This window comes from Setaria viridis, chromosome 5 (assembly GCF_005286985.2).
Source record: "Setaria viridis chromosome 5, Setaria_viridis_v4.0, whole genome shotgun sequence".
Lineage (NCBI taxonomy): Eukaryota > Viridiplantae > Streptophyta > Magnoliopsida > Poales > Poaceae > Setaria > Setaria viridis.
This window is the reverse complement of record NC_048267.2, coordinates 9,557,747-9,578,250: the sequence shown is the minus strand read 5'-3', so window position 1 is coordinate 9,578,250 and position 20,504 is coordinate 9,557,747. Positions and strand designations below refer to the sequence as shown.

At 47.0% G+C, this 20,504-nt stretch overlaps 4 protein-coding genes across 4 annotated transcripts; 3 read left to right on the top strand and 1 right to left on the bottom strand.

Moving 5' to 3' along the window:
* Positions 1-317: 317 nt before the first annotated feature.
* On the top strand, positions 318-4,894 carry LOC117857822 (NADH-cytochrome b5 reductase-like protein). The gene is made up of 13 exons (XM_034740694.2): positions 318-562; positions 689-731; positions 1,478-1,553; positions 1,823-1,882; positions 2,317-2,367; positions 2,606-2,660; positions 2,880-2,950; positions 3,042-3,093; positions 3,275-3,352; positions 3,653-3,742; positions 3,826-3,939; positions 4,115-4,183; positions 4,494-4,894. The coding sequence occupies exons 1-13, from the start codon at positions 443-445 to the stop codon at positions 4,548-4,550; spliced, it is 936 nt and encodes a 311-aa protein (XP_034596585.1). The 5' UTR covers positions 318-442; the 3' UTR covers positions 4,551-4,894.
* A 1,274-nt stretch (positions 4,895-6,168) lies between these two features.
* LOC117857824 (MAPK kinase substrate protein At1g80180) lies at positions 6,169-6,528 on the top strand. The gene has a single exon (XM_034740696.2). The coding sequence runs from the start codon at positions 6,169-6,171 to the stop codon at positions 6,526-6,528; it is 360 nt and encodes a 119-aa protein (XP_034596587.2).
* Positions 6,529-10,781: 4,253 nt separating this feature from the next.
* LOC117857823 (transcription factor HY5) lies at positions 10,782-12,122 on the top strand. The gene is made up of 3 exons (XM_034740695.2): positions 10,782-11,033; positions 11,196-11,563; positions 11,688-12,122. The coding sequence occupies exons 1-3, from the start codon at positions 10,916-10,918 to the stop codon at positions 11,790-11,792; spliced, it is 591 nt and encodes a 196-aa protein (XP_034596586.1). The 5' UTR covers positions 10,782-10,915; the 3' UTR covers positions 11,793-12,122.
* Positions 12,123-12,752: 630 nt separating this feature from the next.
* On the bottom strand, positions 12,753-18,882 carry LOC117857820 (ABC transporter C family member 3). The gene is made up of 10 exons (XM_034740693.2): positions 16,326-18,882; positions 16,149-16,235; positions 15,437-16,066; positions 15,179-15,343; positions 14,799-15,093; positions 14,481-14,695; positions 13,977-14,282; positions 13,812-13,875; positions 13,434-13,673; positions 12,753-13,328 (listed from the first exon to the last, which is right to left on the bottom strand). The coding sequence occupies exons 1-10, from the start codon at positions 18,726-18,728 to the stop codon at positions 13,225-13,227; spliced, it is 4,509 nt and encodes a 1,502-aa protein (XP_034596584.1). The 5' UTR covers positions 18,729-18,882; the 3' UTR covers positions 12,753-13,224.
* Positions 18,883-20,504: the final 1,622 nt, after the last annotated feature.

Below are 20,504 nucleotides of genomic sequence, written 5' to 3'. Positions count from 1 at the left end.
TTTTAGAGAACGGAGGAAAAAGAAGAGGAAGGAAGAGGGAGGAAGAAGAAGAGCCTCCCTGAGACCATGACTAGTTCCGCTCCTGATTATTAGGTTTGTATCCACACACGTACTGATCGTTACACAAAATAAATCTATCGTATCTTCGTAAATTAGGCTATCGGTTTTTTTAATTATACTTAATCCAAAATCTTCTCCTAAACAGTGTTTTAAAATGCTTCTCGAACCGAAGTTGCTATCAGTGTGGACCTGACCTTGTGTTGCATCAGCGAGTACTTAGCGCCGGGGCATCACTCTCAGCCTCCCCTCTAATTCCGCCATCTGTAAAACCACCACCAAAGCAACTCACGCCAGTGTGTGTGGAAAAACCCCCGCTGGTCCGCTTCCGCTCCCATCAGATCGGATCACTCGACGAGCCCTCTCGCCTCCCTCGCCAATCGCCATGGCGGCGCTGCTGCTGCGTAGGCTCGCCGGGGCCCACCGCGGCCGGGCCCCACTGGCCGCCGGCGCCGCCGCCTGCGGTGGAGCCGCGCTGTTCTACGCCTCATCTCCCCCCGCCGTCGTACGAACCTGAGAACTACCCTTCGTCTCCATTTCGTTTCCCCTTTTCGTCTCTCCGCCCCTAGTCGCTGAATGAACGTGGATGATTTTTTTTTGTTTGGCTCACGGTGCCGGATGGTTGTTGCAGGCGCACATGGAGGAGAAGGGCGAGGAAGCTGCTGAGAAAGCTGGTGAGCTGTCCCCTTTCTCTCCTAATTTACGCCGATCTAGGTTTCGTGGATGTGTGGTTTGATCAAATTTTTCATGTATCTGCATATGAAATTAGTTCATTTTGGCGTGTGGTTGTGTGAGCTGAAAAAGATGTTTGCGCCTGGATTCCACATTGTTTCTAATATGGTGCATAACATTTTTTTTATGTATCTCCTGGGGTTAGAACTTACAAGCACTAGTTGAGCATGATGATTGTTGTTCTGGATGATGGCTAAATGTGCTGCTAGAGACATACCAGTGTCGAATTGTTAAGGGGTGACTCTGTACATTAGCGCATAGTCTTTGAGCTGACATATTGTTTAGTCACCATGTTGTAGTCTTTTATGTCCCACATGTTGTTGTAAGGAGAGCGGTTGCTTCATATAATCATATTATATATAACCACGAGAAAGTTGGTGCAGAATTTTTCTCGAACATGCAGGATAACTGCGTGTCATCGTATTAATAGGTAGAAACAAAGGATCCGATTACACGCCGAATCCACGGCTGGGGTTAGTCTTTTGTTACATTAGTTGGTGCAGAGTGAAAGAATCCTTCATTCTGGATGCCAGCTTAGGCCTGTAGTTTGACATTTTTATGTGAAGCAGTTCTATGGTTATGAAAATTTGATGATTCAGTATAGCCTGTATGAATTTTGATTTTCTCATGCTTACATGATCATTGTGCTAATTGCTTATTTTCTATGGAATTTCATCTTGCCTTTCAGCACTTAACCCTGATAAGTGGTTAGAGTTCAAGCTCCAAGAGAAGGCAAATGTTAGCCACAACTCACAGTTATTCAGGTAATCATTGCAGAACTTCTTGGATTGCACTATTGTAGAATATTTGCTACTTCCATATCTTGGTGTTTCACACTTCACAGGATAGATGGTCTTGTAGTAATCACGTTAATTTCTTTTAATCTTGTATAGTGTATTGCAATTTTATATTTCTGAGTGTTAATATTGCATTCATCATTTTCCCATGATCATGTTAGTGAATTTTCCTTTATTTATGTTTAATCAAGTTTGTTTTCCTTAACGCTAGGCTTATGCTTAATCTGATCTTTCAGATTTTCATTTGACCCAAATACTAAGCTGGGCCTTGATGTTGCCTCGTGTCTCATCACAAGGTATCTTCTCTGATTGCAAGGGTTTAATTACTTAGCTAGGAGAATCACTTTGGATAAAATTTGAATGAAATCGTGCTTATCTTGTTTTTTTCCTTTCAACTTCTATATATGTGCTGATGATATTTATTATCTTAGTTTGAGTCATTGTTCTCACTAATGATTGTTGTGGTGCAAAGAAAAATGTTACTTGTGTTACTCAAATAAGGTTAATGTTCCCTGCTGTCTGTTCATGTTCGCTGAATTTCTTTACTACAATCTAGAGAGTAGAGAGGGCTGGATTGCCTTGTGGAGACTATTTGTACACACTTTAGAAGCTGTCTGTTGAGACTTCCTCCCCTCTGTTTCCCTGACAGCATCATCTTTTTCTTTACCCTGATAACCATGAGCTAGTTTCTATCCTGTGTGTTGACTTCCTAGAAATGAAATCATTGCAGGGCTCCTATCGGTGAGGAAGTGGAGGGCAGAAGAAAATTTGTTATTCGCCCGTAAGTTCTGTGCTAACTGAATCAAATGCATGGTGGAGTCCAGCATACAACTAGCCTGTCTTAAGTGCCTCAACATGGACATCCTCTTGTAACTTTATTTCTTGTAAAGCATCAACACAAACTAGGAATAAGCACAAACACAAGCTGTTCACCAGTATAGGATATTTGTAGTTAAGTGCACAAAATAGTATTATTCTTCAATCAGACTTAAATGAGCATATTGTCCTGTTTTCTGCAGGTATACGCCTATCTCTGATCCAGATTCTAAAGGATATTTTGACCTATTGATCAAGGTATCCACAAAATCCAGTGTATAAATTCCAGAAACTTTTATTGTCCTGTAGATCACTGTAATACCAATTTAATTGGTCCTTTTTAAAGGGAATAATTTAAGTTGGTCTTGAAAATGGAATCAGAATAGTAGGATAGAGGCCTCTGGCATTTGATTTCTGTTCGTAGGCAATACCTTGCATATTATGCTTCTTTATTTTTGCTAATTTTACTATGTACAGGTTTATCCTGACGGGAAAATGAGCCAGTATTTTGCAAGTTTGAAGCCAGGAGATGTTGTTGAAGTCAAAGGGTAAAGAAACATGACATTTTTTTAAATTTCATTAGCTAACTCTATATGCTACTGCCTCTTATCGCTGAAGCACTTTTTATGCTTTCGTTAGGCCCATTGAAAAGCTCAGATATAGCCCGAACATGAAAAAACAGATTGGCATGGTAAGATAGCCTGAATTTGACCCAGTAGTCTACCTTTTGATTCATCCCCACAATGATAATGGCAGATGAATTATTTATGTTAGTTATTCATGTATTTTTCAGCACCGGATGCACCTTTTTTATTTTTTTCATGTATTTCATACGGTAGCTGCTAAATAGTGTGTATATATTTGCTTTCCAGATTGCTGGTGGTACTGGTATAACACCGATGCTGCAGGTTGTAAGGGCTATCCTAAAAAATCCTGATGACAACACTCAGGTAAGTTTTCATCACAAAAGCCTGAAGCTTTTTCAAAATTTGCTCATGCATTTAAGCAGTGCTTTGGCATCTTTCTGAGAAAGTTTTGTTTTAACTCTCAAAACAAAACATTTCCCCTCAACAATATTCACATAGCAGTATGTCTCAGTCTGTCAGATAGGCATTCTGCCAGAGGCCAGATCTGATTCGTCTTTATTTTCAAAAAATATTCTCAACAGCAATAGTTTTATTGTGGATTACGTTTTTCCCTTATGGATTCTAATTTTGTGTTCGTTTGGCTTCTTCATTTTTCTTATCTAGGTCTCTTTAATTTATGCCAACGTATCGCCAGATGATATCTTGCTCAAAAGGGAATTGGATAGACTTGCCAGTAGCTATCCTAACTTCAAGGTTTGCATTGCAGTGATTAGTTTCCATCAGAACCTGGATTAATTGTTTCCCCTGAGCATGACATTATCCTTGAATACTCTCAGGTGTTCTATACAGTTGATAAGCCATCAAACGACTGGAGGGGTGGTGTTGGTTTTATATCCAAGGACATGGTTTTGAAAGGTTTGCCAGGCCCAGGGGAGGATTCTCTAATTCTTGTGAGTGGTTCATCTGTATGTTTGTGTTTCTTCTGAATATTTATGTTTTAACAAAGTTACATTGTTTCATCTGTATGATCTCCTATGCCATCTTCATTTCTTGATGTTATTCATTTCATTGTTACTGTTGGATTATTAAGAAACGCCATCTGTTTCGTGGTTTTTGTTTGGCCAGGTTTGTGGTCCACCAGGAATGATGAACCACATCTCTGGAGACAAGGCAAAGGATAGATCACAGGGAGAGGTATTGTGTATTTGTTTAGTTTTTATATTATATTGTTATTACTTCTGATACTGATGGTGAGCTGCAAACCTTATAATTCATTGTTTCTTAATTGAAAAAAGATTGTGGAAGTAGGATAACTGTTAAGCATACTGATATCCCCTTTTCCTTCCAAGACCAGATAGATCCAGGGAGTGTTCCCTGAAACTATCAACACCTGGATCGTGAACTAGTTTGGCATTGCCTTTCGTTTACCCTTCTACTGTCCATTTCATTTTGTGAACATGGTATCATTTCGTTAACCCAGTTTCGATTTCTCCTTGTTGTGCAGCTCTCCGGCCTTCTGAAGGATCTAGGATACACCGCAGAGATGGTATACAAGTTCTGAGAGGACAGTAGATTCTGCTGACATACTTTTGCTGCGCCGGCAGTGAATAAAACACACCTGAACCTTTGGTTTCCTTCGCTGCGGCATTTGGTTCATGAACTGGATTACAGTTTTGACAATTTGACCTGCTTCCTCCGAATAATGTTCGTTCGTTCGAGGATTCTAGGTTTTCTGTTAGCTGGACGTTGAGCATTGAGCTGAAGATGGCAGGCTGGCAGCGCTGCGGAGTGCGGATGGCACATCGCTGCTTGCTCAGCCTGTGCGTGCTTGCGATGTTTACGTAAAGAAAAACCCGTACTTTGTTTGGCAGTTCAGATAAAGCTCTCGGATTCTGTTACTCGGCAGTCGGCAGTTGTTTCTCTTGCATTGCGATTCAAGAATTTTTGTTATTTAGCGCAGTTACATGAGAAGGCTTGCGATTTCCTTCCCATTGTGATCAAGATATTCCAGCTTGACTTCGCTTCGCTCTGCCAGTCGGCCGCAGGCCGCCAGGTTTGAGTTCGGCCTGGTCATGTGCACCGCGCACGCCGCGTCTGGATTCTGGAGAGATCGGACGTTGCCGGCGGAGAGGGACCAGACGCCGACGGGTGGTCGCCTGGCAGCCACTCGCGTGGCAGCCTGCCTCTTCGCCTCCCTCCGAGACGGCGCGGCCGCAAAGCGCGAGCATCCCAGCCCTCGCCTGGTTCCCCCACCAGCCGTGTGCGTACGTGCCGTGGCATCTATGAACTCATTGTTGGTGGCCGTCGTGAACGTAGATTCGTAGGAGTAATTCTCGGTTCAGACGGGATAGCAGAGGCTTTGGTCTGTTGCTGTTCGCCTCTGCCGCTGAACTGCTAGCCACACGGCTCTTTTGGGCTTTGGCCACGGGTCACGCCACAATTCCTGAAGAACAAGGGAATGAGTTATGCAAAAAGCACAGGCTGAGGTTTTACTCTGTTTTTGTCATGGACCGATCATAGAGGGGAGGGTGGTTGCTGCGTCAATGTGCAGAGCTGGTAACGTTAACGTGGATTGCTGCAGTGACGTGGACGCCCATGGCCAGTGAATTAAGAATCGTCAATGAGTGAATGTCATTGGCTGATTACTGCCTACTGTTCCCTCCATCCCTCCGTCCCAAATTGTAAGCCGTTTTAGTTTTTCTAGATCTTATATGTAGATGCATAGAAACATCTATGAACCAAGAAAAATCAAAACGATCTACAATTTAAAACGGAGGGAGTACATCAATATTCAGTAGTTGTCGTGGTTGATGCACTGGGCTGATCTTTCGTCCCCGCTTGAATAGATTAGAGCCTAAAGTCTGAAGTAGCGCAACCATAGATTAGTTGATAGTTGATGGTTTTGTCATAGTTTAAGACTAACTCTTTGCGTGATGTCAATTCAGAGTGCAGACAAACCTCCCTAACCTTCCTAATCCTTCGGCATATTTGGCCGTCACCATCGTCGCACCCCCCCCCCCCCCCCCCCCCCCCATCTCTGCAATTCGCCTAAATTTCACCCATTTCTGGATATGTTTCTTATTTAGCCACGGCCATACCATTCTCTCCCTCCTCCATTGCACACCATACAAACAAGCACATTCATTCACAGACCAAACCAACCACAGAGGTGAGTAAGCATGGCAGGGCTGCAGCGATCTTCGCAAACATTCAGGAGGTCCGGCTCATCAGGCTTGGTTTGGGATGAGAGGCTCATGTCTTCACAGGACGACGGCAACCAGGTGGAGCCAGAGGATGGAGCCATGGAGTTCAAGGAGCTCAGGCACTCCCGCAGCGTTGGCTCAGCTGGGCTGCAGCGCAGGCGCGACGATGGCGAGGAGCGCAGGCGGCGCAGCGACGACGGCAACCAGGGGTTCCATACCCGGCGTGTAGCCCCAGCTCTGGACCCGCCTTCGCCCAAGGTTCCTGGCTGCATCTTCTGTGGGATCTTCAGGAAGGCTGGAGCTTCACAGCCATCCAAGCCCAGAAGAAGGTACTAAGGTGTTGTACACCTGTACATCTTTCAAGTATGTCATGTGTGGATGCTAGACATGTGAGAATTGAGATGTATAGTTTTAGTTTGGGCAAGTTTGTGAGTTTCTTCTTCCTAATTTGCTGCCTCTTCCACACCACATGCTAGAGCATGTACATCTCTCTGTAGCATACGCCTGCATATGTGTAAACGCCCATGTACATGATCATGATGCTCTTGCTTGACCTTGTTCTACGCCTTGTATATGAAGATGAACTTGGTGCTCTTGTTTGATCCCAAGATCGTTCTGAATGGTACACATCATTGGCTCCAACCAAGACCAAAGAGCATTGTTGGTTACTCAACACGTGTAAAAGAGAAGCCTGGTATGCTGCAGCATCGTATCTTTTTTTTTTCTGTTAGAACAAATCCATTTCATGATCTTGATCGATTTTTTAGGACATCTTAAATCTTTTCCAGCTCAGTCAAAGAATTTGCACCTTTTGGACTGGTGTTCTAGTTCCCTTTGTTAGTTGAGACGTAATGCTTCTATGCTAAAAAATGTCATATAAGATCATTATTAGAAATCCGAATACTAATAGGTAGATTAGGACATCCACTGATTGAATGTCAAGGATGCAGGTGCTTGATGTGCTGCTTGGTAGTTTGGCTGTTTCAATTATTGTTTAAACAATGATTGGAGGGATTTCTATGCAAAAGCAAACTAAAGGCTATTGCCCCCATGTCATGTTTGATCTCTCATCTTCTTGCCTTCTGCTGTTCAAATGCTCTCAAGTGGCTAAAGTACATGGTATTGCATTATTTGTACATCGAACATGTATGCTGATTACAGTGACGTTTTTCTTTTGTACGTCTCACTATTGTTCATCATTTTCTCTTATTGTTGTAACTAGTTTTTTATGCAGACTTGACATGAACTACTAGAAGAGTATGGGCACAGGACTGAAGTGTATGAATGGAGAATTCCCACTATCAAAGCTATCAATTAGTGGTTTCCAGGTGGACAGGTTGGTCTGATGCACTTTGCCTCTGGTTGTCGGAGAGACGGACCGTATCCTAGTATATGATTTTTTGTGTGGCGTTTGTTTTCTGATGATGATAACCAAATATGTTTGCTTATAGGGCTCTTTTTTGGGAAACCTTGGAATAGCTAATCAGTCAAGTACATTAATCACCTACGGCAGAGGAAAACTAAATGGTTGGTGTTTTCCATAATCCATAGTAAGCACAATCAGATGGTAATTGTAAACATATTATGTGAGTCAAATAGAAATAGTAAGCACAATTAGATGGTAATTGCATGTTGACCAAATATAAATAAGATTATCAAGTCGCGTACAATTAGTACTTCCTCCGTTTCAAATTATAGGTCGTTTTGGCTTTTCTAGATGCATAGATATTACTATGCATCTAGACATAAGATATGTCTAAGTATATAACAAAGTCTATAAATTTAATAAAGCTAAAATGACCTATAATTTGAGGCGGAGGAGTAGTCCATTGTCTTTTGTAAGGTCCCTGTCACTATATCCTCTTTCGGATCATGTAACAACGGAGCTCCGTAACCAGCTTGTTGACCTTCCTGCATATTCTCGAGTTTTCTGGTACTTAATGTGGTCACTATCAGTGAGCCCATTGCTTGAAAGGCCAAGTAGGATATCCACAAATCCATTTTTTTTTCTTGTATATACGTTTTAAGTTTTTATTTTCTTGCGCTTTAAGTTTCTTTGCCGCAGTGTGTCCCATTTTACCTATGTGTTTTCATTTTTCTATCAATTTTTTCATTGTGCACTATTGTTGCAATATTGCCACTTTTCTTTCAGTTAGAAACTGAAGAAAGGCTTGTGGTATATGCTTTTCCATTATCTAAAAAATGTGACTCACCACGGACATTTTGTTTAACCCTTCAACAGTTATCATGTTTGAGTTCCTGCCAAGCAGATTTGCTTTCAGTGCTGGATCTTCTACTGCCCTTGCCCTGTTTCTGAAAAGGGCTGCTAGTTTCCGTTTAGAATTGCATCGAAATTTTGTTTGCCTGATTGTTTACAACACGACATTGACTTGAAGTAGTATGAAGTGAAGAACCTCACAAATTTAGGGTCCAGAAGAAAAAAAATCACCCTTGAAAAATTTTGAATACCCACACCATAAATCCTGGGCCCGCCCCTGCTGACTTCAATGGACTGTCAGCTATACAACTTTGTCTTTACATACAGAGTTAGTACCTGAATGAAGCTGCAGGGTTTTGGAATCTCTATACTCCTGCTTGTTAGCTTGTATGTTAATGAAGCAGTACAAATATGTGCTAAAATGGTTGGCGTCTTTTTGGATGGAATGCTGAAATGGCATTGAGGATTCGGGCATAAATGGATTCATGGCTACAATGGCACTGTACTTGGACCATTATTCATTTGGCAGACAATTAAAAGGGAAAAGTAAGCAGGGTCCGCACTTCAGGAATAAGTTGCTTTCACATGATTAAGACAAGGATCTTCCAACGAACTGGGTGAAGGCTGCCATTAGTAGCAAGCAACTCAGGAGCATAACCTAATTGTTATTTGGATGTAAATGAACATGTGTTAAGTAATGCAGGGGCACTCTTTACTCTGATTCAGACGATCAGTGTGGCTGATGCTGTGGGGTTCCACATGTTTCTTAATTCCTTCCAGGAAGGAACCATCGATGCTGGTAATGGTGCACGTGGTCGCAATGGTGTCAGTAGATTATTCCATTTCTTATTCTTTTTGAGAGGAAAAATACGGAGTATTATTTAGCATAATCCATCACCATGCTCAAGATTGGTGTCTCGAGGAATCATCAATGGTGTAAAATGCCCCCCCCCGGGACCCACACACTCTCACACACACAAAAGCTATACCATAGTTCATTGAATTTTCGTATCACAATTTTCATTGGTTGCTTTATTTTTCTTTCACAAAAAATGATTCTATTTCCATTGCTTACCACAATTTTATATGGCAAAAGATGTCACAATCATGGTAAGATTTAGGGAGTAGATACCGATGGATGGTAAGGGAAGAAAAAAATTTAGTGATCATAAAGTGTGACATCCAAGCGAACACTTTTTTTCAAATATTGTGTAAGTGAACACTCGAGGTCAAATGTGATTGCCTGCGGTAACACAAAATGTGGGTATCAATCAAATAGACCATTAGTTTTGTCTGAAACTTTACTATAGTAGTTGGTAAGCTATTTAACTTAGCATGATTTCCACTCATAATATTTGTGGTCTTTATTCGAAGATTTTTCAAATGCGGTCTTTTCTAGAAGAATTTTCAAGATGGCAAGAAGCCACAAAAATGATGATAAAAGAATAGAGTTGATCGAGTATATCATGCAAAATTTGGATAGCATAATCTCAATCTAACATCTCGTATTATTCAACACCTCGACTTAACCCTAACTATTCAATCTCGACTCCACATCTTGATACAGGATTGCTCTCACTTCCATGCTTGACCACCACTACACACCTAGCCACCCAATGATCATCACCTTCCCTAACTGCTCACAACGGCGTAAGAAAACCGCTCCACTACCAGCGTGATCAATCACGTGGACAAACCTCCTTGGCCCCGACTCCCAACCCAACATCCTTGTGAGCGTAATTTTCCCTATTATTAATCATCACATGTAAATCTTTGCCCCATTTGCGTTTGGAGGGCTTATTTCAGCTTTGACTTTACTTGTTTTGCGCAAAACGAGATACTGTAGGGTGAAGTTGTTTTGTAAGTCGAGATTAAGGGGGCGTTTGGGGAGACTTCTCCCAAATCAGCTTCACCAAAGAAGTTAAAGCTGGTGAAACTAAAAATACTATATTTTATTCTATAGTTGTTATATGTGCAGTTTTTGGCTAACACGATTATAATTAGTTAGGTGCCACCCAACAAGACAGAGCATAAAGAGAAAAAGGCGTGCGTGATTGCTGGAGGTGACAAGTGGGCTTGATCGGAGGGATGGGCACGCAGCTACGCGTTCAAGAAGTCGCCGTCAGATGCGGTGGAGGCGTGTATGGTCCCGCGACGCGCCACGCTTCCCCCGCCACGGCCGTAGGATGGCGGTGCCGTACACGGCGGGGATGGCGTCCCATCCAAAAACCCCCAACCCCACCGACCTCCATTTCTCTCCCCGCCCCCCTCTTCCCCCCTCGTCCCGCACACAGACTCTCTCCTTCTCTCTCTCTCCTCCCCCGTCCTTTCTCTCTCGTCTGATCTGCATCTGCTTTTTCTTCCCCCCTTGTCTCTGTCCCTTCTGGCGTGCGCAAAGATTTGATTTTTCTCGAGGAGGCGGAGTCTGGAGAGGAGCGGCGGTGGAAGGCAGCCAGGCAAGAGATCTTGATCTGTTCTTGGAGGGGAGAGAGGAGGAGGAGGAAGATGGCGGCACAGGAGCAGGAGCAGGAGAAGCAGCAGGCGAAGACGAGCACCACGAGCTCGCTCCCATCCAGCTCCGAGCGCTCCTCCAGCTCCGCCCCCAACAATCTCAGGGAAGGAGGTAGGTGTCGCGCCCATGCATCCACCTTCGTAGATTACCTGCTCTCTCTCTCTCTCTCTCTCTCTCTCTCTCTCTCTCTCTCTCTCTCTCTCTCTCTCTCTCTCTCTCCTTTTTTTTCTGCTGAAAAATTGGGCAGCTTGAGTTGATGCGTGCATGTCGCAGGAGTGGAGAGCGACGAGGAGATACGGCGGGTGCCGGAGATGGGCGGCGCGTCGGCGTCGGCCTCGTCGGGGGCGGGCGCGGACGAGCGCCCCAAGGAGGACGGCAAGCAGGGGCAGCTGGTGGTGGCCGCGGGGGCGCAGGGGCAGCCGCTGGCGGCGGGGAAGAAGCGCGGGCGCACCGCGGGGGACAAGGAGCAGAACCGGTTGAAGCGCCTGCTGCGGAACCGCGTCTCGGCGCAGCAGGCGCGGGAGCGGAAGAAGGCGTACCTGACGGAGCTGGAGGCGAAGGCCAAGGACCTCGAGCTCCGCAATGCCGAGCTCGAGCAGCGGGTCTCCACGCTCCAGAACGAGAACAACACGCTCCGCCAGGTGCCGCCCCGCCCCGCTCCCCATTCCTCTGCTTCCCTTCCCCATGGCGATTCGATTCAAAACATTCCTTTTAAAAAAAAAAGAAATTCGTGTTGTCCTGACTCCTGATGCTGCTGCCTCGCAGATTCTGAAGAACACGACGGCGCACGCGAGCAAGAGGAGCAGCGGCGGCGGTGCCGGCGGCAAGGGCGGGGACGGCGGCAAGAAGCACCACTTCACCAAGAGCTGATGACCCCGGTTCGTGCTAGGAGCTGTGAGAAACTGCTCGCCTGATCTGACCACTGTTATGCTAGGACATTTGCTGGCTTTGCTGCTGTTGCTGAATGCTGATGACGTTTCTTTTCCCTTTTCATCCTCTCTTTTCTCGTCTGCTTCACTGATGTGTACTCCTATTTTTACCTGCCCGTCCCATCTGCCCGTTGTAGAACTACCCGTAGCAGTTTCCGTTTCTTGGTAGGGTGTCAGAACGCCGTGTAATTCTTCTTCTTGTACTGTCGTGTAATCCAGCCCTGCAGTTTGGCAGAATGGCAGTTCAATCCAAGACTTTTACCGTGCCGGAGTTGATGGTGTCACTTTTTTGGAGAGAGGGAAAAACAAAAGGAGATCACCGAAAGAGCGTCACCGTGCACAGAAAAAACGTGATGACAATAACACACGCCAAGTAGCAAAAGCTGAGGATTGGATACGGGAGTATGGAACCAAGTGTGGCCTTTCAGGATTTGGTGCTAGAATCTTCTGAACAAGTGGAATCCAGGATGCTCTTCTTCACAAGCTGGTGCCAACGGTAACGCAATTGGGCGTGAGTTTGGTTTGGCTAGTCCTCCCTTCTCTTTGGTTGTTGATTAAGCTTCGGCTGATCACCTTATGAGTTGTGATGGCCTCAACATAAAGTTGTGATCTCAATACGGCCACGGCAACGTGTGAATGTGAGAAGCGTCTTTGAGCAAGCTTTTCGCGCATGAATGCACATGGCATACGGTGGTTGGATGGTTTTGACGAATAGGCTGAACGCGACACCAGCTCTTCTGAATTCAATTCAGAAAAGATTGGAACTTGTTGAAAGCAACACGGTGGGGATGGTACATTCTCCGTATTCCGGCACGCTTGCTCTCAACACAGGCTTCCAGAAAGAACGCTGTATGGCCTGCATGAGAACAGCATCTTCCCTGTTGAACGCTGGTGTGTTCCCTTCTCTACTGCAAACGCCTCACTATTTTATTCAGCCATCAAAGATATATTACAATAGTCCCCGAAACATTCCCGGCCAGTGTAAGCCCGTGGTCAGAGCACATGAGATACCCTGGACTCGGTTGTTTCTCTAATGATCAGAGAACTATGCTAGACTACTGCTCAGACAAGAACACTACTTGCATGCTCTTCAACCAAAAAAGAACAAGGAAAAAAGAAAAACACCCTTGCTTGCATTGCATCAACTGACCTCACCCTTTCTGAACCCTCAACGTCACAACAATTAGGTTGGCGCTAGCTCCGCATTAGCGGTTTAGCACTAACGCGATCGGCATTAGTTTTTCGGCATCATCGACGAGTCAGCCTACCTCACCGGCGACCAAAAGCAATCTGCCGGCATGGTCGACGAGTCAGCCTCCTGCCACCCTCGACGGCGCGGAGGAAAGCGGCACGGAGCCTTTTCGCTTTGCTGGCTACGTGTGCGTCGACCTCATCGTGTATTCCGCGACGAGCTTTGAGAACAGCGACGACTTGTCCTCCAGCAGCCTGCCCGGCGTGCCGCGCTCCACGGCCACACCTGCGAACACGGCAGCCGCGCGCGGCGGCGTTCAGGTTCACACGCCTCGGAACAGAAAAGCAATGGGGCGTTGAGGAAAAATTTAGAGGTTTGTGGTGTGCTAACCGTTGTCGAGGAGCAGGACCATGTCGCTGTCGAGGACCGACGTGATCCGGTGCGCGATGGTGATGACCGTCGCCTCCGAGAACTGCTGCCGGAGCGTCTTCTGGATCAAGTTGTCCGTTGCGGTGTCCACTGATGCGGTGGCTTCGTCCAGGACGAGGATTTTGCTCCGCTTCAGGATTACCCTACCAAGGCACACAAGCTGACGCTGACCCACACTCCAGTTCTCGCCGTTCTCTACCACTGCAATCCAAGTTCGGGAGTTCAGAGTTTTAGAATATTTGAGCAGGAACATGTGCACCTTCTGCATTTTGGAAAACTACTAGTACTAGGAAAAAAATGTGAATGGTGAAAGGAACAGGTAGTATCAGTCTATCAGACCTGGGGAGTCTAGCTTCAGCTCCTTCTTCCTAACCTCATCCCCTAGCTGACAGCAATCCAAGGCCTGGAATCAAGAATTGGCAGATGTTAAAACTTAGCTAAAAAGTGTTATGTGAAGAGTGTAACAAACTGACAAGGGATGGAGCATGTGAAAGGTGTAATTACCTCCCAAATTTGATTGTCGGTGTACTCCCCAAGAGGGTCAAGGTTACTTCTCACAGTACCCTCAAACATGGTTGGTTCTTGTGGAATGATGCTCAGTCTAGATCTCAGATCGTGCAGACCAATGGTGCAAATGTCGATGCCATCAATTAGTATCTGGCCGATAGTTGGGTCCACGATACGGAAAAGGGCCTGTATGAGGGTTGATTTGCCGCTTCCTGTCCTTCCAACAATACCAGTCTTCAGGCCTCCAGGGAAGGCGACTGTCAGCCCCTTCAGAACAAATGGCAGCTGTGGGGCGTATTTCACCTGAATCAAACTGGGAATTAAAGTTGCATTCCACTTAATATAATTCCTTTGCATATCTATTTTCATTTGGCTTGTGCAAATATTGATGATATCATTACTATTTTCTTTTCCAGACTTGGTTTTTGTCAGTTTATTAACAATGAAAAGAATATGCAGCTTCTTCATAACACCATTATAATGCAGAAAAAGAGGATTTACATGTAAATCATGGAGCTCAATTTCTCCTCGAGATGGCCAGTTATGAGCCAACTTATCTTCTGACATGGAAAGAGGGGGCTCTGCAGGAATGCTCAGATATTGCAGAATTCTCTCTACTGATATAATCTTGTTCTCCAAATTGCACATGCTCCAGACAACCCATGCTTGGAGCATGTTCAAGTTAAGCCCATATGTGACTGCAAGACCAGCAATCCCTGAAAGTAGGTTGTGATTTTAGTAACAAGCTCACTTCAACTAAGACCATTTTTATCAACCATTGAGTGCAACAACAAAAAATGTTCAGAATTAATGTGATACCTGGATCAATGGTACCAGGTGGCAGATTGATCAAAAATATCAAAGAGAAGGCAAATGTAAGAGATGACAGCACATCCAGGCGAAAGCAAAGCCACTCCATCGCTCCAGCATTGTAGAACTTTGGTCGGGAGTAGGCATCCATTAGGTGGCTATTTGCTGATACAAACTGATTTTCCTTGCCAAAACTTCTGATGGTAGTAGATCCTGTAATCGATTCCGCAAAATGTTGTATGATAGGAGCTTTGCAAACACCTACTAGCCTTTGCAGCTCCCTGGCTGTATCAATGTAGTATCGCTGCAAAAAAAAGGCACGCCTAATTAGATACATATAACAGTGCAGCTCCACAAAGAGGAGGATAAATAAAGATGGGCAAAAGTACCTGATACCAGAAACACGCTGCAACTACAGGAATGAAAACAACAAAGACCTGCCATGCAACCTGAGACATCACAGCAATAATTCCAACAAGTTGTATGCTAGCAAATGCAACAGAGCCCATCTGGGAAGCGATGCTCGTGTCCACTTCGCTTTGATCAGTTGAAGCCTGAAAAGTTTTGAATACATGCCCATGAGTTAGCATGGTCCCAAAAAAAGAAAGGTTGAACTTAAGAAATTCGTCCATATGCAGATGACTTACTCTATTCAAGATGCGCCCACTCGGAGTGGAATCAAAGAACGACATAGGAGCTCTAAATATGGACATGTGCATCTTGTTGAATAACAGAGTTGCCGTCTTGTATGAAGCTGTTACAAGAAACAGCGCTCTTAAGAAGACACAGAACGAGCTTCCAACGGCCAGTGCAATATAGACATATATCAGTGTTGACATGCTCACTGGAGGCTCAGCGTCCTTTGAAACGGGAGCAGCCCAAGCCATCCAGTAATTGCTCCCAATTTGAAGTACTTGGAAAAGTATCTGCGCAAGCAACACTAATGGCACAAGAGCTCCCTTATAAGCTAAGGTAAGGTACTTCCAGTATACCCAAAATCCAACTTTGCCTTTCTCCCTTTCTTCTTCCTGCACCAGCTGTCCACTCTGATTGTTCCCTTCATCCTGTTTATCTTTCTTCTCAGCTGATGATAGTGATCTGGTCAGCTTTGCTGTGCCTCTGGAAGGGGAGCTCTCATTGCTTCTACCCGCGACATCAATCAAGTCCAATGCTGTGAGAGCATCCTTGTGAGCGCCAACCAGCTCCATGAACTCTTCCCCTGAACCAAGTATATCATTGTATTTGCCTGCTTGTGCTATTCTCCCATCTTTCATGACCTACAGCACAATCCTAGTAAGGAGACAATTTTTGTTGCAATTGTAATCAATATACATAAAAAGTTACCAATAAAATTCTCACCAGAATGAGATCAGCTGCTGGTAGAAATTCAATCTGATGTGTTACATAAACTACTGTTTTTGAAGCCAAAGCCCCAAGCAAGCATTCCTGCAATATAAGCAGGTAAGAAACTTAGTAGTGTGTTCTGAAACTTCTACCGAACATAAAGATGAAGCTTAAGTACAATGAATCACGTACCTTGAAAAGGTGGGATCCTGTATGCGCATCAACGGCACTGAATGGATCATCAAACAAATAGATGTCTGCTTCCTGATACAAAGCACGGGCTATTTGAATCCTTTGCTTCTGCCCGCCACTAAGGTTGATCCCTCGCTCTCCGATAACAGTCTGGTCACCGAATGGCAAAATTTCCAAGTCTTTCTTCAGTGAGCACGACTCAAGGACCCTTTCATACTTCTCATTGTCCATCTCCTTGCCAAACAGTATGTTGTCCTGAATTTTGCCGCTCTGTATCCATGCTGACTGGCTGACATATGCCGTCGCCCCGCAAATCTTAACCTCTCCTGATAACTTTGGAATCTCACCAAGAATGCAAGACAGCAAGCTCGATTTGCCGGAGCCAACTGTCCCACAAACCGCGACGCGCATGCCTCGCCGAGCTTGAAAGTTCAGGTCCTTCAGTGTTGGCAATTCTTGAGAGGCCTCCCAGGAGAAGCACCCATTGCTGACCTCAATTGCAACATCTGAGCTACCACTTGGTAGCCTCTTCACAGCATCAGTTGGTAACTCCTCCAAACATAGGAATGATGCTATCCTGTCAAGAGATACCTTGGTCTGAATGACCATTGAAATCGTGTCTGGAAGGTTGTATATTGGTTCCTGCAGCACGCGGAATGTGGCGAGTGCAGATAGCACTTTCCCAGACTCCAATGGGATTCCCATGAGCATGCAAGCCCCAAAAGTCACCACAGCAACAAAGGTCGGGGCCCCCCAGAACACGAAGGTGACCAAAGTCGTTGTGTAGAGGTATTTCTTCAGCCAATTTGTCTCTGTCTTCCTCAGCTCAATGATCTTGGACAAGAACTTCATCTCCCACCCTTGCAGCTTCAGAATCCGCATGTTGCGCAGGATCTCGGACGTTGCCTTCATCCTGACATCCTTGCAGTCCATCAGCTTCTGCTGGAACTTCTCCTGCATTTGCCCCGGAGGCACATTGGCGAGCATGACGACCACGGTGGCGCCGAGCGCGGCGAGCGAAGCGAGCCCGAGGGTGGAGTACAGGATGAACAGCGCCATGCCGACTTGCAAGGGCACCAGCCAGAGGTCGTGCATGTACCATGAGAAGATGCCGACGCGGTCGGCGTCGACGCTGATGATGTTGATCATCTCGCCGCTGGTGCGGCTCTGCCTCGACTGGCTTGACAGCGCGAGCCCCTTCTGGTACACGACGGCGACAAGCACGGACCGCGCGCGTATCCCGGCCTGTTGCAGCCGGAAGAACCAGTGGCGCTGCGACACGCACTCGAACACCTTGGCGACGATGAAGGCGAGGACAAGGAGCTGCCCCTTACTCGCGTACCTCTCGTCGCCGTTGAGGTACTGCACCAGGGAGTCGATGAGGTACGGGCCGACGTAGGTGGCGACGTTGTAGACCAGCGCGTAGAACGCGGTCACCGCGACGTGCCACCACACGGTGCGCACTACGGCCTTGGTGAGCTTGAACGCCGTGACGGCCTTCCGGCCGGAGCCGGAGACGCCGCCCGCGACCGCCTCGAGGTTGGCCTCGAACGTCGGGAGCAGGCCGGCGACGCTGTCGCCGGGGTCGAGGCCCGGGACGTCGTCAAGGCCGAGGGTCTTCTTGTGGCCGACGGCGAGCAGGGGCCCCATCCACGAGAAAGTGAGCACGCTGAGGAAGCCCGCCCCGGTGAACTTGGACGCCTCGGCGGCGCTGCGGCTGTTCTCGTCGGCCGTCTCATGCGCGCCGTTCAGCAGAGGCTCCTCGGCAGCAGAGCCGCCTCCCTCCCTCCCGCCTAAGAGCCCGGCGCAGAGCAGAACCACGGCCGCTACCACCGAGACGGCGTCGAGCGCCCACGAGTGCGTGGGCACGGGGCGCCCGTCGAGGCTCGTCGCGACGTGGGCGGCGGCGGCGAGCACGGAGAGCAGCAGGAAGAGCGCCCACCAGAGCCTGAGCGGCGCCGGGAACCGCTCCCCGCGCCGCGGCCCGAGGTCGAACTGGAGGTACGCGGCCAACAGCAGCCACGCCACGGCGCGCGCCGCGGCGTCGCCCAGGCCGGCCGCCGCGTCGCGCGACCACCCGGCGCCCAGGTAGAGGTAGCACGAGTAGGCCGCGAGCAGGACCTGGAACGCCGCCAGAGCCCACGTAGCGCAGGCCGCGACGCCGTAGCACCGGAACCGGCCCCCGCCGCGGGAGGCGCCTCCGCGCGCGCGCCCGTCCTTGGCGGCGCCGCAGAGGCGGGAAAGCAGCCGCCCCGCGACGGCGAGCGCGAGGATGGCATGGGCCGCGGCGCCCACGCCGTGGATGAGGAGCGGCCGCAGGAAGGAGACGACGGCGAGGAGGAGGGGCCCGGGCCCCTCGCCCGACACCGCCGCGTAAGGCGGCGCGGCCGTGGACGTGGGCATCTGTGGTGGGGGGCGGCGAGCGGCTCAGCTGAGTGAAGACAGCGGGGATAGGCGAGGGAGTTATATAGGCGACACGTCGCCGCGCGCACCAGCGACGGCGCGGCGGCGGTCAAAGGCGGCTGCCGCGCCCACGCCGGGCTCTCTCGGCTCCTTGGAGTGCAAGACACCGTCCCCCCAGGCCCCCCACCCCCACCCGCGGGGAAGGATCGAACGGCGCGCGTGCGTGCCCGGGCCGCGACGGCGGAGGGGGATCAGTTTCCTGGGCGCGGACCCGACCAATTTACCGCGGCGAGGAGATAAAAAAAAAAAGAGTGCGGGGGAGAAAGGGATTACGGGATCTCTCGGTTCCTAAAAATCTGTCGTAATGACGCAGGGCGATGCGTTTTGTTTAGACGAAGATTACAGGGGGAGGTGGTTAATCTCGAGGGCTTTCTCGGATTGGAAATTTGGGCCTGGTTTGGTTGCTCTAGCTTATTTTTAGCACCCGTCACATCGAATGTTTAGATACTAATTAGGAGTATTAAACGTAGATTATTTACAAAATCCATTACATAAGTGGAGGCTAAACGGCGAGACGAATCTATTAAGTCTAATTAATTCATCATTAGCAGATGTTTATAGTAGCAGCACATTATCAAATTATGGACTAATTAGATTTAATAGATTCGTCTCGCCGTTTAGCCTCCACTTATGTAATGAATTTTGTAAATAGTCTACGTTTAATACTCCCTTATTAGTATCCAAACAACATGGAACCAAACACCGCCTTGGAATCTGTTGTCGCTGCTCGTCTCGTCCGTCCCCCGTCGGCCGGAGCCGGAGAGATCTTTTGCGCGCTTCTCAAAAAGAAAAAAAAAAGCGAGCGCGTTGGTCGAGAGGGCAGTTGAGATGGGCGAATCACGGGGTCGACTGCACGCTAGCAGCCGCATTGCCGTATCTCTCTGTTCGAGCAAAAACACGAGTTTTAAATTGCGATGGCGAAGAACACGAGTTTTAAATTGCGATGGCGAAGATAAAGATCAAACCCCTTGTTAAACCACACATACACAGAGATCAAGACCAGAACGGGATAATGCACACGTTTGAATGATAAACCAGTTGCTGGGGAAATCAACCGAATTCGCATAGCTCGTTTGGTTACATCTTCTACGGTGGAACCTGCGTACAGCGCAACCCATTTGAATCATCGATTTGGTACCGAGTGCCCGTATTCTTCTCATAAGGATGGTGTGTATATATTCACGGGAGTGAGTGTGACTATGTATATGAGATTATGAGTGTTTAGGTCTGTCAAAATCTTAAAGGTAAGTTATTAGCAAAGTTGTATAAGTGGGTAGGCATGTGCAACCGCTTACAAATCATTTTTTAGGAATTTCCACTAAACCTAATTAAAAAATGAACTAAATGTGTGTTTTACAGACGAATCCACCTACATCCCTAGTGATATTAAAAAATGCTCGCTGAACTTCCATAGGTATATGATAAGTTGATGATGATAGAGTCACCAAAGTAGTTGTGGAGGGGTCCTTACAAAACACCTTCCTTAAGAAGTCGTTTATAGATTATTTTGAATGATTTTTCGCAAAACTTGCCTAAAATTAGACTAAACGTGGGTCCGTGGACAAATCCACCTGCATTCCTACCTATATTCAGATATTCAAAATGGTCAATTAACTTCTATGGATCCATGATGAACTGACGATGGTAGGATCACCAAGGTCACGACGAATCCACCTGCATTCCTAGCAATATTCAAAATGGTGGCATAACTTGTAT

What these genes read in the sequence shown, in the direction of transcription:
- LOC117857820 (XM_034740693.2), bottom strand. Translation starts at nt 18,728, where the DNA reads ATGCCCACGTCCACGGCCGCGCCGCCTTACGCGGCGGTGTCGGGCGAG. An exon ending in CCGACAATCAAATTTGGGAG is followed by an intron (nt 13,876 to 13,976) that starts GTAATTACACCT and finishes TCTTGATTCCAG; the next exon opens with GCCTTGGATTGCTGTCAGCT. An exon ending in GCTGAAGCTAGACTCCCCAG is followed by an intron (nt 13,674 to 13,811) that starts GTCTGATAGACT and finishes CTTGGATTGCAG; the next exon opens with TGGTAGAGAACGGCGAGAAC.
- LOC117857824 (XM_034740696.2), top strand. Translation starts at nt 6,169, where the DNA reads ATGGCAGGGCTGCAGCGATCTTCGCAAACATTCAGGAGGTCCGGCTCA.
- LOC117857822 (XM_034740694.2), top strand. Translation starts at nt 443, where the DNA reads ATGGCGGCGCTGCTGCTGCGTAGGCTCGCCGGGGCCCACCGCGGCCGG. An exon ending in TGAAAAAACAGATTGGCATG is followed by an intron (nt 3,094 to 3,274) that starts GTAAGATAGCCT and finishes TTTGCTTTCCAG; the next exon opens with ATTGCTGGTGGTACTGGTAT. An exon ending in GGGAGGATTCTCTAATTCTT is followed by an intron (nt 3,940 to 4,114) that starts GTGAGTGGTTCA and finishes TTGTTTGGCCAG; the next exon opens with GTTTGTGGTCCACCAGGAAT.
- LOC117857823 (XM_034740695.2), top strand. Translation starts at nt 10,916, where the DNA reads ATGGCGGCACAGGAGCAGGAGCAGGAGAAGCAGCAGGCGAAGACGAGC. An exon ending in CAACAATCTCAGGGAAGGAG is followed by an intron (nt 11,034 to 11,195) that starts GTAGGTGTCGCG and finishes TGCATGTCGCAG; the next exon opens with GAGTGGAGAGCGACGAGGAG. An exon ending in AGAACAACACGCTCCGCCAG is followed by an intron (nt 11,564 to 11,687) that starts GTGCCGCCCCGC and finishes GCTGCCTCGCAG; the next exon opens with ATTCTGAAGAACACGACGGC.